The 16,833-nt window shown below is 35.7% G+C and overlaps 1 protein-coding gene across 7 annotated transcripts in view; it reads left to right on the top strand.

Moving 5' to 3' along the window:
* Window positions 1-16,833, top strand: part of LOC138318080 (multiple epidermal growth factor-like domains protein 6) — a 163,694-nt gene that overhangs the window by 53,102 nt on the left and 93,759 nt on the right. For all 7 annotated transcript variants that reach the window (XR_011207837.1, XM_069260205.1, XM_069260214.1 and 4 more), the window contains exon 3: window positions 7,357-7,466. Coding sequence is in view for 6 of the 7 variants with exons in the window: in XM_069260205.1 (XP_069116306.1) it covers window positions 7,357-7,466 (110 nt within the window). In the remaining variant the exon portion in view is untranslated. The remainder of the gene's footprint in view (window positions 1-7,356; window positions 7,467-16,833) is intronic.

Here is a 16,833-nt window from a genome sequence, read left to right as displayed (position 1 = left end):
TCTGTATAAAAGATATCTGTTAAAGGCCCACTACCTTTCCAGAGCAAACCATAAATGTTTCTTAAAAACATTAATAACACCAGAAAATATATACCGATGGCCTAAGCTGAGGTTACAACACCAAACATATGCACGATTTCCTGCGTAATATATGATAACAGTGGAAAGACATTTCGCTGTTTTGCCGTCTGGCGCAGTGATAGTCAACTACCGCGCGGTATTTAGTATGACGGCGGGAAACATAAGACGACCCGCGTTATGAAAATTAACATTTTATTTATTTTCATCAAATTGTTCAGATGGTGATGATACATGTAGTATTAACGGTAAGTTAATAACTTTTGCGACTCTACAAAATTATCGATCTTGTTTTACGATTCCCATAAAATTTTAAAAATAAATAAAATTATTGCGTTCGAACGAAATATTATTTGCGTGGGAACGAAATACTATTGCGTTCGAACGAAATATAATTGCGTGGGAACGAAATACTATTGCGTGGGAACGAAATAAACGAAATATTATTGCGTGGGAACGAAATTAAAAACGCCGTTCCGGAAAGGTAGTGAAATATTATTGCGTGGGAACGAAATATTATTGCGTGGGAACGAAATACTATTGCGTTCGAACGAAATATTATTGCGTTCGAACGAAATATTATTGCGTTCGAACGAAATAATTATTGCGTGCGAACGAAATAATTATTGCGTTCAAACGAAATAACTATTGAACTCATTATCATACATGGATGATATGACAGTAATCATGCCATCGTAGTAATATGATTAAGATATGGCCTACAACTTATGAAACGGCACCTTATCTAAAAAAGATGTTTTCCTTATTTTTAACGATTTAAAGTCTTGTTTATTGTATTATACTTTATATATCTAATGAAATACACGTACCTATGATGGCGTACAGGGGACACTATACATGTCTATAATTGTATCTATCTTGTACGTACAGCATATATATTATATATATATATATATAGTATCTTGTACATATGAACAACTTAGTATATAAACTTGTACGTACAAGATATTGTAATAATTTGTAAGATATGAAGTTGTACGTACAAGATAATAATTTGTAGGTACAAGATACTAGGTTGTACATACATGATACAACTATGTGCGTACAGACGTACAAGATAAGTGTTTGTGCATACGTACGTACAAATGTACACGATACTGTAACAATAGGTACTAAAAAGATACTAAGTTAAACGTACAAGATAATAATCTGTATGGACATGATAAATAAAACTATATATTGGTCCTAACACGCTGCCGTAAATAAAAGCATTATATGTGCTTTTATATTACTGTGTATATGACTTTAATACATTATGCTTCAATATTTCCATTTGAATGTGTGCAATTGTGTTACAACGAAAGTTGTTTTGTATCAATACTTAGTCAACTATTTTAAAAAGAAAAACAATGAATTTACATGACTTTCTCTACAATTTTAATGCAAATCATTGAAGGCAAATACTGAAATAGAATACAAATCCAAATAATACATGCAATAAACTTTAAACTAATGGTTTCGAAGCAAAATATACTTTATAAAAATATACCTTATTAAGAAGGTTTACACAAAACCACTTTAAATGACCAATTACAAAGAATATTGATATGAAATTGCAGACTGCCACATTTGAAATAGCCAAAGGTAAACGTTATATTTCGTTCGAACGCAATAATTATTTCGTTCGACGCAATGTTTCGTTCCACGCAATAATATTTCGTTCGCACGCAATAATTTCGTTCCACGCAATAATATTTCGTTCGAACGCAATAATATTTCGTTCGCAATAATTTTCGTTCCACGCAATAATATTTCGTTCGAACGCAATAGTATTCGTTCCCACGCAATAGTATTTCGCCCACGCAATAATATTTCGTTCGAACGCAATAATATTTCGTTCGAACGCAATAGTATTTCGTTCCCACGCAATAATATTTCGTTCCCACGCAATAATATTTCGTTCGAACGCAATAGTATTTCGTTCCCACGCAATAATATTTCGTTCGAACGCAATAATATTTCGTTCGAACGCAATAGTATTTCGTTCCCACGCAATAATATTTCGTTCGAACGCAATAATTTTATTTATTTCATGTCCGCTCCCAGTTCCGGAAAGGTAGTGGCCCTTTAATAAAGGTCAATTTTGCTGCGCCTTTTGGAGTCCTTTATTGTCAGGTTTTGACTACCTGTAATTGAAATTGAAGAAGTAGTTTTCACAATAGTATCCCATATTTTCGTTTCCAATAATATGTACCGATACTGGTACACGCATCAAGCAACTGTATACATTATAAGAAGCGAATTACTGCGATCCCTCATTGTATATGTGAGGATATCTCAAAAGCTGCATGACAACAGCACTAGATTATAGTGGTACATTCAAACTGGTAAAATAATGTTGTTTACAATATAATATATAAACCAGTACGGGGGTGAGAGATTTATGTTACAAACCCCTGCTCTGTGTTTTCAAATTACAACAGTTTCATGTGCAGTGTAGCGCTTCAGCACGTAGCTCAGACACATATGTTTATTTTGGGAATCACAATTGAAAATATTGTTTGTTTTTTTATTTTCCGCTAATTGACTTACCGCATATCTCAAGCGGCTTGTTTACAACTGAAAATAAACAAAACTGATTGTTTGACTTTTTTGATGACCTTGACCGCGTGGCTGTCGATCATAGCTGCACATGCTGTAGATGTTCCAAGTACAATACACTTCAATTGCCTTACCGACGGTTAAAGTTCTTCTTTACCGTCAAGTTCAACACAAGCATGCACTATGGCGACATCAACAAATAATGAAATCAAAAATACATAGAATTTGTTAAAAGATGCCAAGAGCTAATACCATTATGTAACACTAATTATATAGATGCTGTAGGCATTTGTATTTACTTTTTCCTGAGGAAAATGTTTTCAAGATGTTTCTATCGTGAAGTTGCATCAACCCTTGTGGAAAGATGATTATGTTCAAAGATATTCGAGTTGTTTATCAAGAAACGCCTTTGTCATTGTTTTTGTCATTTTCCTCTTCGTATTCACGGATACAACATCAATATAAGGACAAGGAGCTTTCCTTTGTTATGGTATAACTGTAAGTCAATCCTTTTCAAGCTTCCATAGGTTTCATTTGGTCCTGAGCTGAGCGTTTTGTCCTCGGACCAATACAGTTCGACATGATTTGCCTGTTGTTAGTATGATGTGGACGGATGATGTGTGTTGTTCAGTACACTTTGCAGTTTAGCACTTTAAAGAAGACATCATAGGAGCATACAAGGAGCATACCGTAGTCTCCTAAAACACACGAGCAAGTACCACACAAACAATAAATGCAGGCCGTCCTTAAATGACCTTGGTTGTTTTATATGTAATTTAAAAGCAGAACTTTCCAACCAGCCAACCAACCTGTCTGTTCTTCAAAGAAACTGTCGTGAAAAGTAGAATCAAACATTGGCGAAACTATCGCCGTGGTTGTTCAAGGGATCACGAAACATGATTTTTATACACATGTGAAATGAACTTGCAGTTTAGCTAAAGTTTATCAATATCATACGAGGCTCGAGTTTCTTAATTTATTACTTAATTGTATACAATCAGGTATTCTCAAAAGACAATTAAAACACAGAATTGAAACCAATGTCATACTATTTAAATATGTCGCCTAATCTTTGTCAAAGCAGACATAGCCATTTCAATATACAGTACGTAATAGCAATTCTCATGAGTTTAAAAAATAAATAAAAATGACATGTACTCTTAAAATTTCAAAATACAAACCATATTATAACATGTAAACACGAGTCATATTGTCCTTGTACTTTAACTTTTTATGCTTAATTTTGCTTTTCGTGTAAATTCAACATGGTGGAAAGTAAATAGGTAATGTCACGCACGTTCACAGGAAGTTACAATCGGGATTACTCCGCGGGGTAATTAGACCTTTGTGGAGTTTAACCTCAGTGATTATCGGCACCTGTATTGCTATGTATAGTGACAATTGTTACCTATTTTCACCTGTTTCTCTAACGAGGCTACTTGTCGAAGGAAAGATCACGGTTAACTACACGACAAGGAATCTTAAAGAAGTTTCCCACGAGGTGCCGTTAAAGCGGATTGTGTAATATTCTATAGCCCATGGGATGATCGAATTTACTGTCAAATTTAAAAGATCACTAGGACTTTGTTGTTTAGAAAAGACTTTTAATAAATTCTTAAATGTTAAAAGTTTAAGACGGTTCTAATATACATGAATTCGGCACACAAAGATCGCGGTTAGATACGATGTCAATTGCCTAATCAGCTGTGCGTGTGTACTCATGGACTCTGTATCGTGCGTTTCCGATATTACTCTTTCAAACTTTTTCTTTGTTAATTTGTATATCTCTCTCAATATCCTTCAATTAATTTGAAAGTCGATATTTGAAAACTTCAGGTGTTAGTATTTAACTCGTTCGTCTAAGATGTTCTTCGTCGATACAGAATACATGTATATCTGTCTTAAAATAAGAATGTATTGCCAATTCTTTAATACATCATATTGTTACTAGACATTGTTCCTATTCTGTCCGCTATGAAATCGATAACAGTATCATTAACAACATGCATTTGTCTATCATATCTTGTCCTTGCGAGTCGTGTCACATGGCGTTGCGTCACATCCTTGTGTCTTTCTTGCCAATTGTTCATGTTCTATCGCTTCTGTCCCTCGCACGATACCCTGTTTTTGTCCATTTCTTCGTCTTTCCTTCGTGACCGTTGCTTTGATCTGTTATTCCATGTCCAATGCTTCTGTGATTCATTCGTGCATGCAGAAAGTGAACTCGTTTCTCCTTCATATTATACACCTGTTCGTTAACCAAATCCCGCTATCCTTATCCTACAAAAATGTATTCCTTTCCGGTACCTCCTTGCCGATCATTTATTTCTAAAAGTGTTTCACTCTATTTCTTTCTCGTCAGCCCTAGTCCCCAATTAAACTTCCTTTGTTGATTTTTCTCTTCCCATTATGTATGAATTGAAGTAATTTCACCTCGTCTCCACGGCCTTGGCCCCCGTTTCAGTGCACATGCTTTTTCTCTTTTCACAAACATGTCCCGTGTTCACACGAACAGCCTCATTATCAGATATCACACTCTCGTGCCTAATGACACGTGACTCTTAATTTTCTCGCGTGAACACAATTTCGAGTGTTAGACACTTCACGATCATGTCAGTTGATCTTTTTCTGAGATTCCAGCTAGGCATCAAACACTTGGCGATGGTTGTCGCCAATTAAATAAACATTTAGGTCGCGAGAGTGTCACGTGAGTTTGAATTTATACCGGACATCATGGCTCATTAGCGACGGTTAACAAAGCGCAAGTGTCAACTTTGTTAATTAGTAGTCTTAATTAAAGTTTTCTTGTTTTCGTCAACTTCATGTATGTCAAGGAAATGTATGCCGGATCTGGGTAAAACAGAAGTGTACAAGTGCACGCTCGCGATGTCGGCTAATGCAAAATTTACCATCTATATGCATTTAGCTATTGCTGGCACTTACTGCTCTTACGCCAGTGCTCTGACGGAGCGCTGGAAACAGAATATATACGCAAAAATAATATGGACTAAAAATCCAATAACAACAAACCGTGTAAAAACTCGCGATTTACAAAAATTGTAAGACAAATATTCCAGAAGATTCATAATAAGAAAATTCAAAACGTTTTGTTAAGAGGGAATTTTTATCATTTATTTGAAGGGTTTGATACAAAGGCCTTCGAGAATGATGATGCTTTTTGGTTAAAATTCAAAATTAACATATTGGAGGGAGACTTTTTTCCAGAATGCAATGTCAAATTCACTTTTGTTGGTAATTTGCAGTGCTAAAATGCACAATAACCATGTTTTTTATAGCTAGCAAGTTTATAATTCACGGTCATTGCAGCGGAAGTCTACAAGCTTCTTGGGGTTAACCGATGGAAGTTACTTGTACCAATGCTACATAGGTTTCATCTTGCAGACATTGGCATTCAACTCATGTAGTAACAAAAATACATGATTTTATTGATTTAAATATCAGATATTCTTTACCGAGCACTCAAACCTCCATTTATACCCACGCCAATTAAGCTAAAACAGTCGAGCTTTCACGATGGAGTACAAAGGTCGAACGCGCCTAACTTTTAAAAAATCGTGTGTAAATGTTATCAGTACGTAAACACATAGAATTTGCCTCAATAACTGCTGTAACAAGAATCATTTCACACAGAGCACGTAACCGCATACTCAACGTAATATGTCATTATGCCGAATTTAATTTAATTTTAATTTCAATTCTACTTTAATCTTGTGATAAGGGGAGATAACTCCGCCGACATCCCTACAGGGGGCGGCTATGGGCAGATCGTAAAGCAACATGTCTCGGTTATAGGCGCGTCCAAACTTAAAATCACATGTTTATTTTCTTGTTATGTAATGCATCACATGTTAAATTTCGTAATCCTGATTGGGAAGTTCCCGAGGTCAGTATATTACTTGTGACCTCTGACTATATTTGCGATAAACACACTTCTCACCAATGCAAGAGGGCGATGAGTTACAGTATATATTATAGAACATATTTGAACATTTTGTTGTATTGTAATGCACATATAGTTCTTTCTAACGTGTTATTTTTATGGATACATAAAGCTATGATAGTTTAACAACATTGGACCGTAATATATAATAATACTTCATGCTATATGTGTATTCGTATATTCATGATCATTAATTACCTAGATCACGTAATGATGTCGTTACGCCATTTCGTCAACGTCACGAAAATGCTTCGTACAACGCCACGACTGATTGAAGCGTTTCGATGATTACTGTCGTCATCACATATCGTTTAATATTATTCCAATCTCTGCGGTCCGCACACGAATGTCGACGGTAATGAATCCTGGAAGAGATTGATATTGTCAATCATATTATATGTTTGACAATAACCTTTCTGAAACAACTTCAGGAAATCGTTAAATTTTAGTCACATACGAAGTTCTGGATATCCTTAATAACACAACTTATTGTAAAATGCATTGTTGAATTTAAATAGATTTCCACGACATATCCTTTATTTTTCATAACATAAGATGTACATGTTATTATATTGACATTGAAGACACTTCAACAAATGCTGAATTGTTATGTGTTTGATAAAACCATATTAAGTAATACATCATGTAAGTTTGATGGCGTTAGATGGGGGGTCGCTTTTTACAGGTACATCAAGTCACATTGGGAAAGTGTATACAGTGATTATATGCTAACACTTCTTTTTGTTGCGTTTCAGAACATATTATTACAACACATATCGGGAACGATTCCAGCCAAGTTATACAACAAAATACAAGTGTTGTCATGGATGGCAAGAGCGGCCTGGATCAAACGGGTGCATGTTTAGTAAGTAGTGACATCTATACGTCTATATAAAGTAGTATTTAGTTAAAATCCAAGGTTGATGATATAACAAACGCTTTCCTAGGGGTTCATATCACTTGAGATAAGGTTTTCGTTGAGTTTTTATCATGAAATGTATGTTTCTAAAGATGTGTTTGTGTCTTAAATGTAGAAACAGTTTTATCAAGATATCAGCTTTCTTCCAGTCTCTCAATTGTTTTAGCAATCAAGGAAAACTCCGGGGAAACAATCTCAGTTCACCAATAACCGGATCGTCAAACATTGGTCAATGGGTTATACAAGCCCATTATGCCCTTTCTCTGTTCTTTATTTATTATCGTATATTCTGGGTCATGTACAATCACGGACGAAGGCACAACAGCAATGTATTTGTGATCTAATTAGGGCTTTTCTTAGTGTTATCGAATATCGACCCTTATTGACGAATGTTCTGTGCAGAAATACAACGAGTAAGTTATGCATTTTCCATTGAACTAAACTTACATATTGAATTTAATTAATTCGGTTTATCAAATATTGATAATGTACATGCATTTATCGATACAGGCTCAAAATGTACTGAATTTACCTCAATAAGTTTGAACAATCTGTCTACTTTACCCCGCTGTCCATCTCCTTACCATATCCCCGCCCTCAGACCATTATTCACCCTATTCGGTGTCCTGGTCATATTAGACCGTACTCTTATACCCTTCCCTCGTTCTAATATGTTTCCCGTTATACATCCCAGGCCAAAGTCTCAGCCACCCTCAATCTTTCGGATAATTTACTTATTAAAACGCTTTCTCAGAATATTCCTTCACTCTTAGAATTACCCATCTTAAACGTACTTCTCAGACGAATCCCCCACTCTAATCCCCACCGCCTCAAACAATTCCTCAGACAAATCCAACATCCTAATCCTCAACCCTAAAACAATCCCACAGAGGAATCCCCCACCCTAATCCCAACCCCCTCAAACAATTCCTCAGACAAATCCACCATCCTAATCCCCAACCCTAAAACAACCCCACAGAGGAATCCCCCACCCCCTCAAATAATTTCTCACTCATCTTCTATATCGTTAATTTATCCTTTATATACCACCCGATTGTTTCACATATACATCCGTACATCTAGCACAAGTACATTGACATCATCTAAGTAAGGTATTGACCTATTTTTAGCTGTCATCGCAACAACACGTGGCTAATGCATTCCGTTTTCCTCCTTCTCACCTGACAAACAAATTAATCAATGATGGCCCGGATGATCCTGTCTACCCGAATCACGCCCCTTCCGGTATCAACGTCATTTAAATTCTGTAATTCAACTTATCATGTTGTGTAGCTTTTTATGCTGATTTGATAATCTCAGTTTCAAGGAGATAGTTTTTGTTACAGTTCAGGTGTTGAATACAAAATCGTGTGTCAGTATTCAGTTTGATACCAGTGTGCCACGAGCTTTGTTTGGTAACACACAATGGTGATTTGTGTATCAACTGCTGTTGACAAAAAACAAAATAAAAAAGGATAAGAATTCTGAAGAGATGTGTATTATTTTAGCTCAGTGAATCATATAAGATTTCAATAAAAGAACAAAATGCAGATATATACATTGAGAATAGGCCATTTGTGTGGTATTGCATGATGGGACATTGTGACTGATTTTGTTAACATTGTCGAATGTATTTGTTTATCGTTTGGTATCAATCAAATTCATGAGTGTCAACCATGTAATACATGTATATTGAACAATCCGTCAAATAAGTATAGCAATTAAAAATGGTATTCTTGCAATAAGGAACGTGTAAAAATCCCACATTGCTTTGCGAAACAGCATCCCTACTTCCGGAATTTAATCAGTACACCTGTGGTGAAATTCGCACGTGCAGCAGTGGTCTGGTATGCATATCCTTATAAAGACATATGTTTATTTAAATGTGTGTTTCATAATTAAAGGTATATCTACTAATTAGCCAATGCTAAAAGTCTGGTTTTTCTTGGTTTCCGGACGCTGTGCGTGACTTCCGGTTTAAGAATAATGAACCTTGAAGGTTTTAGTAACAACTTGTACTACATGGTGTATCAACACTGCAGCTGCTGATTAACAATTCAAATACTCTTTATAGATTGAAAGGTTTTAAAGTGTTTTATAAAAATTATGAATTATATGACCCTGGGTTCTCACGTTCCCCGATGGGGAGGGGATCAAGTTTACTTTAGTTTATATGTAAAAAATACAATTATGAACACTATTTGTTCAATTTTCATAGGAAATAAGTCAAACTTGATTAGTATTTTAACATCCATATCAGTCCTCGCTGACCCCCTGGGGGACCAGAAGGGCGGGGCCAAACAGGGTTAAAATGACTTAAAATTTCAAAATTTTCTGAGTTCACAGGTTTGATGGAAGCAAATACTTTTCATAGATTAAAAAAGTCAAATTTATGAAATCACTGACCGACTTCAAGGGTCAGTATATTCGTGTTTATATGTCTGTAACATTCTAAATGTAAACGAACTTTGTTATTTGATGTAGTTTGCAATTTCAATAGTATTAACGTTGTTGCAACGTAAATTACAGCTGTGTTCTTGTAATGTTTGTAAAATATCACCAGTAATACTGTTGCACTATGTAAAATATCACAAGTAATACTGTTAAACTATCACCTAGAAACAGGTTACACTACTCATGGTTGTTGAATGTTGAATTTATTCCACACTCGTAAGTTATTTTTTTTAAGTTTCAAAGGACACCCGATAAAGCTCGTGTCTTTTGTAACTTTTAAAAAATAACTTACGAGTGTGGAATAAATTCAATATTCAACATCCACTCATTGTGTAACCTTTATGCATTTCTGGTAATAGTCATTGTTCATGAGCGTGCCTCAAATCTGTCGTATTTCTTTTAAAATATTTGATAAAAAAATGTACAAGATTACTACAATCGATGTTTTATTTCTGTTACAAAAGTTGATAACTTACCCAGATACAGAAAATGATAGTTTCATCGATACTGTTAGCCCCAAATACACGTCTACCCACCTGACGTAAGATTTTATGATTTCCGCCCAGAAGTAATTAATTCTTTGTAGAAAAATAAGATATCGTTTTTAGTTACTTATTTTCAGATTTCTTATAGATCAACACTATTGTAGTCAAAGATTAATGCGTCTGTATGTTGATGGGGGATGAACTTTAACAAAAAAGTATGAGAATAGGTTTCAATACGACCCAAGTCTTTGCGAGACTGATGGATAGAAGAGTCAGTTAAAGTTCACCCATGGAAAATAAGATGTGTTCTCGGATACGAGAAAACTTCAAAGATAAATCTAAGGTAGTTTCAACCATGACTTTTCGGCTTTCATCACAAACTTTTGCTGAGTTAGCGTAAAAATTGAACTGAATAACAAAACAGTAGACGGAAGCCTTTTCATATTTTTTACTCCGTGAAGTGTCGGCTAAAGGGAGAATGTGGTAGGCCTTGCGTGTCTTTGCCTTTTAAAAGAACTGCATGTAATGAAGATTGACATGACGATAGGCTATATCTGTATGAAAACACCCTGATTGTGTATTCCAAACGGGCATTAACCGACCATTGTGTTGTATATGGAGCGTTCCATGTCGGGGACAGTCGAGAATTTTTATGAGATTTCCCTTCGAAATGACCTAAAATACGGCAGTTATCTATGAAATAGGATACATATCATGTAAATTTTTAACGTAGATTATCTATGAAAATACATATTTGCTTATACCGTCAAATTAGTGCTAAGTAAGATAAAATTCGCCTTTGAAACGACCTCTTATTGTAATTCAATACGGCCATATTCATGTCTTAAATATTTATCGGGCTAAAATATTTACAAAAATGGAGGGATCTACTATACATGTGTAAATTTCTCTCTCGGCTCCCTATTGTGTTTTTTTAAACATGGGATACATAAAGCGATTGTGATGGATATTGGTATTTTTTTTTTTTGGGGGGGGAGGGGGGGGGAAGGAAAGTTTAGAAATTCAAACCATCACTAGAATTTGCTTGATACGTTGTCTTATCTCTGCGACATGTATACTTTTAGTAGGGGGAGATAATCAAGTTACAACATACAGCTTAGATGTTTTATCAACAAGTTCTGTAGTGGTGCCCACCGATTATTTGCGCCAGTTATTTTTCAAATCACTATAATCACGATAATACTATGACGTGAATAGACGAATCATCGGATTTTCCATTTCTGTACTTTGCCATGAAAACTACTTTGAATTGCACTTTTAACGATTTTACTTCAATCTTTTAAATGACCAAGATTGTTGACAAGTTATCTATAGAATATTTGATTTATCGATACGTTAATTAAACATGAACTTTAAAAATCAATTCTATGAGATAAATCTGAGTCTACGGTTAATGCTTATGTATGCAGTTTGATAGCAGAATTAATATCAAAATACATATCTAAGGTCTATTTTCAAATCCAAATACTACAGCAAACCAATTATTATATCACTATACACTGCATATATTTCTTTCTATTAAGGAACATGCAAAAATAAGATAAGTAATATAATAAACACGTTTATATTCAAGCAAAAATGTATACTCAGTTTAATCTGCGAAGCAGCAAAAAGACATCCCTAATACTGAACAGTTTCGCTATACTATTGCATACGCCAACACTTTCCTTATTGACTTCAAAGAATATTATGTTCCAACAAAACTACACTCAAAAGAAAATAAAAGGTCAATCAAACAAGATTTTGTAGGATTAACCGTCATTTTATTTTGAAAAAAAATATTTGACTGAAACCTTTCTGTAATCCCCGACAGAGATTTTCTTCTCTCTTTAATAGCCAATCTGCTCCGCCATGGCTTCTTTGGATATTTGTGGTTTCCCTCGGAAGGTTTTGTAATAGAACTGTAAATTACAGTCTTAAGGCTTTGGGCAGATTTTTAACCTCTAATTAATTCCGTTTTCAGTCAGACCCCTTCACCTTATATCACGTCCCTAAGAGCTTTATAACAGACCTTCTCAAGATCAAACATGTACATTTATCTCAGTGTAAGCTGGCCTCCAGATATAGCGATAATTTGACTATCAAATAAAACATCATTTATTTTTTGTACATAGGGCATATTGCCAATTATATGTAGGTTTTCTTCACCTCTAAGGTGCGCAATGTTTGGCGTGATTTATACAACAATGATGCAGGTGCATATCGCAGCCATTTGCAGTGCTACTGTATACATGGCATTAACTCCCGCCAAGAGCCATCTGCTATTCAATGTTGTCTCCAAATGCACAAGGTGGTAGCTGGAGGCTAGCCATCTGAACATGACGAGGGGACCTAAGTGTTGATTTGAAATTTCTTTGATACATGTGCAACTATGATATATTGAATTCATCGTGGATCAACAGCCAATTACTACAGTAATTGGGTACGCTTGTCTTCGAAAACCTGTTGAAACTAGTTGTAGGTCATCTGACCTGAAGGGTCAAGATGACCTATTGTCATCGTGCACCGTCTGCCTTGCGTAAACTTTTCCTTTATATCGCTACTAGTCAAAAAGTTCTCAATGAATTTCAACCAAATTTGGCCAGAAACATCCATAGGGGAAGGAGTACAAATTTTATATAAATGGTGACTCTGACTCCCTGGAGCCTAAGGGGCAGGGCCCAACAGGGGAAATTTTAGTAATTCTTTAAAATGCTACAAGTTAAAAAGTTTTCAATGGGTTTTACCAAATTTGGCCAGAAACATCCTTAGGGGAAGGGAACAGGTTTTGTATAAATGGTGACTCTGACCCCCTGGGGCCTGAGAGGCGGGGCCCAATAGGGGGAAATTCCTTCGAAACGCTGCTAGTCATTAAGTTTTTATTGAATTTTGAACAAAATTGGCCAGAAACACCTTTTGGGTAATATGGCCTTTTGGGAATGAGAAAAGATTTTGCACTGTGACTCTGTCAAACACCGTTGTTCCGGTTTCTATTTCACCAAATATTTGTTTTCCCTCCCTCCTGTTATAATTTGTTGAAATGATAATCAGATGACCGTTGAGGTCCATGGACCTCTTGTCACTGTTAGCCAACACATTGCTGCTTCTTATTCTTTGCAACTGCTATATTTAGGTATTCAGTTCAATTTGTCTCTTGTTTCAAAATCTTTAAATGAGCAAAATCCTCGTGAAATATTTGTCGTCTTGTCATGTCATAACGATCCGATGTAAGAAAGTCGTCCTTTACGTGCATTATAAATTACACTGGTGCTGAAATCTGAGAATTAAATGAAGCCATTTCGGTGGAAAGGAATTTGAAAACTTCAGAACAGAAGTCATTAAAGGTATGTGCATGTCTAATGGAGTTTTCTAAAAAAAAAAAAAAAGATAATGGAAAAAAAAGATCACCGTGATTGACCTTGGGTCCCTAAGACGACATGGCAATAACCATTACTTTACGGGGTTAAGCAAAGACTGGCGACATTATCTTAAATCACAGAGTTAAGCTGTAGATGACGTTTTAACGTCGTCGTGGTAATGGGTTGTATGTTTTGGTGACTTATGACGCCATGACAACGTGACAAGGAAGGTTGCGTTAAATAATTGTCAGTTTAAACAGCTGTAGTTGTCATTTATAGAACCTCCCTTGTTAGGGAAGCAGACGACACCTTCGTCTGGAGGTCAAGGTCAGGGTTAATGTCTGCAAAAAGGTGTCTAATAAAGTACTTCGTTTCAGTAAGTTACGCGAAAATGTCATGGTATTCACGTTATGCTGGACATAAGACTCAACATACATGTATGTTAGATATAAGAGTTATGTTTGTTGATAACCAGACTTTCGTCTGACCTTGACACCAGACTTAGGCTCTGTGACAGATTTTTATCAGTATGCTTAAGTCCTGATAACGGTGATGCTAGAATAAAATTAATTGCTGAAGTAAACCCACGGAGATTTGAGGTGTTCCTTGGTAGTCTAAACTTGTCACAAACGTATAGGATCTACATCCAAAACGAGAAAAATTGGCTCTGAAAAAAGAAACATGTATAATCTCAAAACTTGGTCATTTACTGCTTGCTGTTGTTTGTTAGGCTTTTGCTGCAGTATTTACAACTTTGGCCAGTCAATGAAGCGTTGGGGATGGCAATGAAAGCCAGATGACACAAATATAAAAACATCGACCTCTACGACAACTATTTTGCAACTACTGCAAGCAAGATTCCAGGTCACAACCTAGAGATGAGGGTTATTAGTAGATTTTTATGTAAAACTATAACGACAAAGAGAGGAAGAGCAGTCGGTAGGCTGTTGAACACATGAACTACGATACTGAGGCAATGGATGGCTCTTTGAACTATACGGTCATAGTGGAATGTCATTCATTATAAAATGTAGTCTGTCGATCTCGAGAACCTAAAGCCTAAATTAGACATTCTGACCATTCTATAGATATTCGTTGCCTTGGCGAAGGTACTTTGGGCTAAGAAAAAGAAAGATGTTCGTGAATCATTATCATCTTTATGACTCATAGATCATCAGTCTCAGCCATTTAGACTTATAGCAACAAAGGTATACACAATTTTGAATTAAAAGTGCAAATTTATGCAATTTTAAATCAAAAAGTGCAATTACTATAATCGATATGGTGTGTTTGCTATTGGAACAGCGTCATACCAAACAAGCGCTTTGGGTAGGTGATTTAAAACGAAGTTACAAAAGCTGACGATAGTCATGTCGCCTTCCTCAAGCTGCAATGTGCACATATTGCCTGAAGGAATCGCACATTTATCAGACGTAAACAAATCGTATCACCGACTACATGATATCAGATTAGGATTTGTTAAATTCACAGACGGAGCGTTATATATGAACATCCCTCGGGCTGCTTCAAAGCAGGAAAGACACAAACAAACATCATTGAATGTGATGAGCATATCAGATAATCAGTTAGATAAATTCTATATGGCGGATGCAGAAATCTCCATTTTCAATGTGCGCATTTGTTCAATTCTATCCACACTCGGTCGAAACAATCGCCACCAGAGGGCGCTTAATTCCCAACTCCAAACAGTGTGATGGTCATGCTTGGGAATATCGATATCCATTCCTCTAACCAAGCAATGACCTAAAATTATCGTCTTATGGTCTTAGATTAAAATTCTAAGAGTTGATATAAAATTTTAGGAAAATCCGTCAAAAACACCTAAACACGATTGCATGGTATACAGTGTAATTCGAATGCCTCCAAATTACACAATTCTCTACGTATTCTCCATAGTTTTCTGACATTAGAGTGTAATGACAAATGTAAAACATTATATAGTAATTTTATGGTTATTAGATATATACATGTGGTTTCAAAGCCAGACAAGGGAGCAAAACTCGAAACCTTTCTCACAACTGCTCAACTGGATGTAAGAGAGACTGTCTGAAGTACGAGAAAACTTCGCATTCATTTAATAAGAACTGCAGAGTACATGTACCTTCAAGATAAATGTAAACATGTATTTGTTTGTTGGTAATAACATTTGTGTTTTTATTGTATACATGGATGCCATTCCTACCTCCCTCCCATGTTTACGACCGCCTTCTTTACACACAAATAAACACCCTGTCATATATAGACGCTTAAGGCATTTATTATCCATGGAATTGGAAGTCAGAACAGGAAATGACAGCTCACTTTTATTTTTTGTTGTATGAATGGGATGATCTCTTTTTAAAGCTGACAGGTAAACCAGGTGAGTCAGATGAAATGAAAGAAAATAACATAGAATCAGAAGTCAAAGGTCATTTCGTTTGTAGCCAATGATCTTTATTCAGTCTGTGTTTTTAGTTACTTAAATCATCATCAATCATCATCATCATCATCATCATCATCATCATCATCGAAAACATCATCATCATCGTCATTGTCGTCATCGTTGTCATCATCATCATCATCATCCATCTGATTCTCATCAACAACAACATTATCATCATCCATTTTCGTCCATCGTCATCATCTTCGTAGTCCATCATCATTACCAACCATCATCATCATCATCAACATTATCATCATCATCATCATCATCATCATCATCTGATTCCCATTATCATCACCAACATCATCATCATCATCATCCATCGTCGTCCATCGTCATCATCTTCGTAGTCATCATCATATCATCGTCGTCGTCGTCGTCGTTGTCAGAATCATCTTTATTGGCGCCATCTGTCTTCCCTTATTTCTTCTTCTCACTTTCATTATCCTCATCATAAGGTGTCATTTGCGTGGTGTGTCGGCGTTGAATAGATGATAACATCTTTATGTACCCGCGTAAGTTTATGAGGTAATTTTACATAGGCTACAAAGTGTCTAAATTTTCCCTTGTAT

This window comes from Argopecten irradians, chromosome 1 (assembly GCF_041381155.1).
Source record: "Argopecten irradians isolate NY chromosome 1, Ai_NY, whole genome shotgun sequence".
NCBI lineage: Eukaryota > Metazoa > Mollusca > Bivalvia > Pectinida > Pectinidae > Argopecten > Argopecten irradians.
Note: the sequence above shows the minus strand (reverse complement) of the source record. Positions and strands in the feature narration are given on the sequence as shown.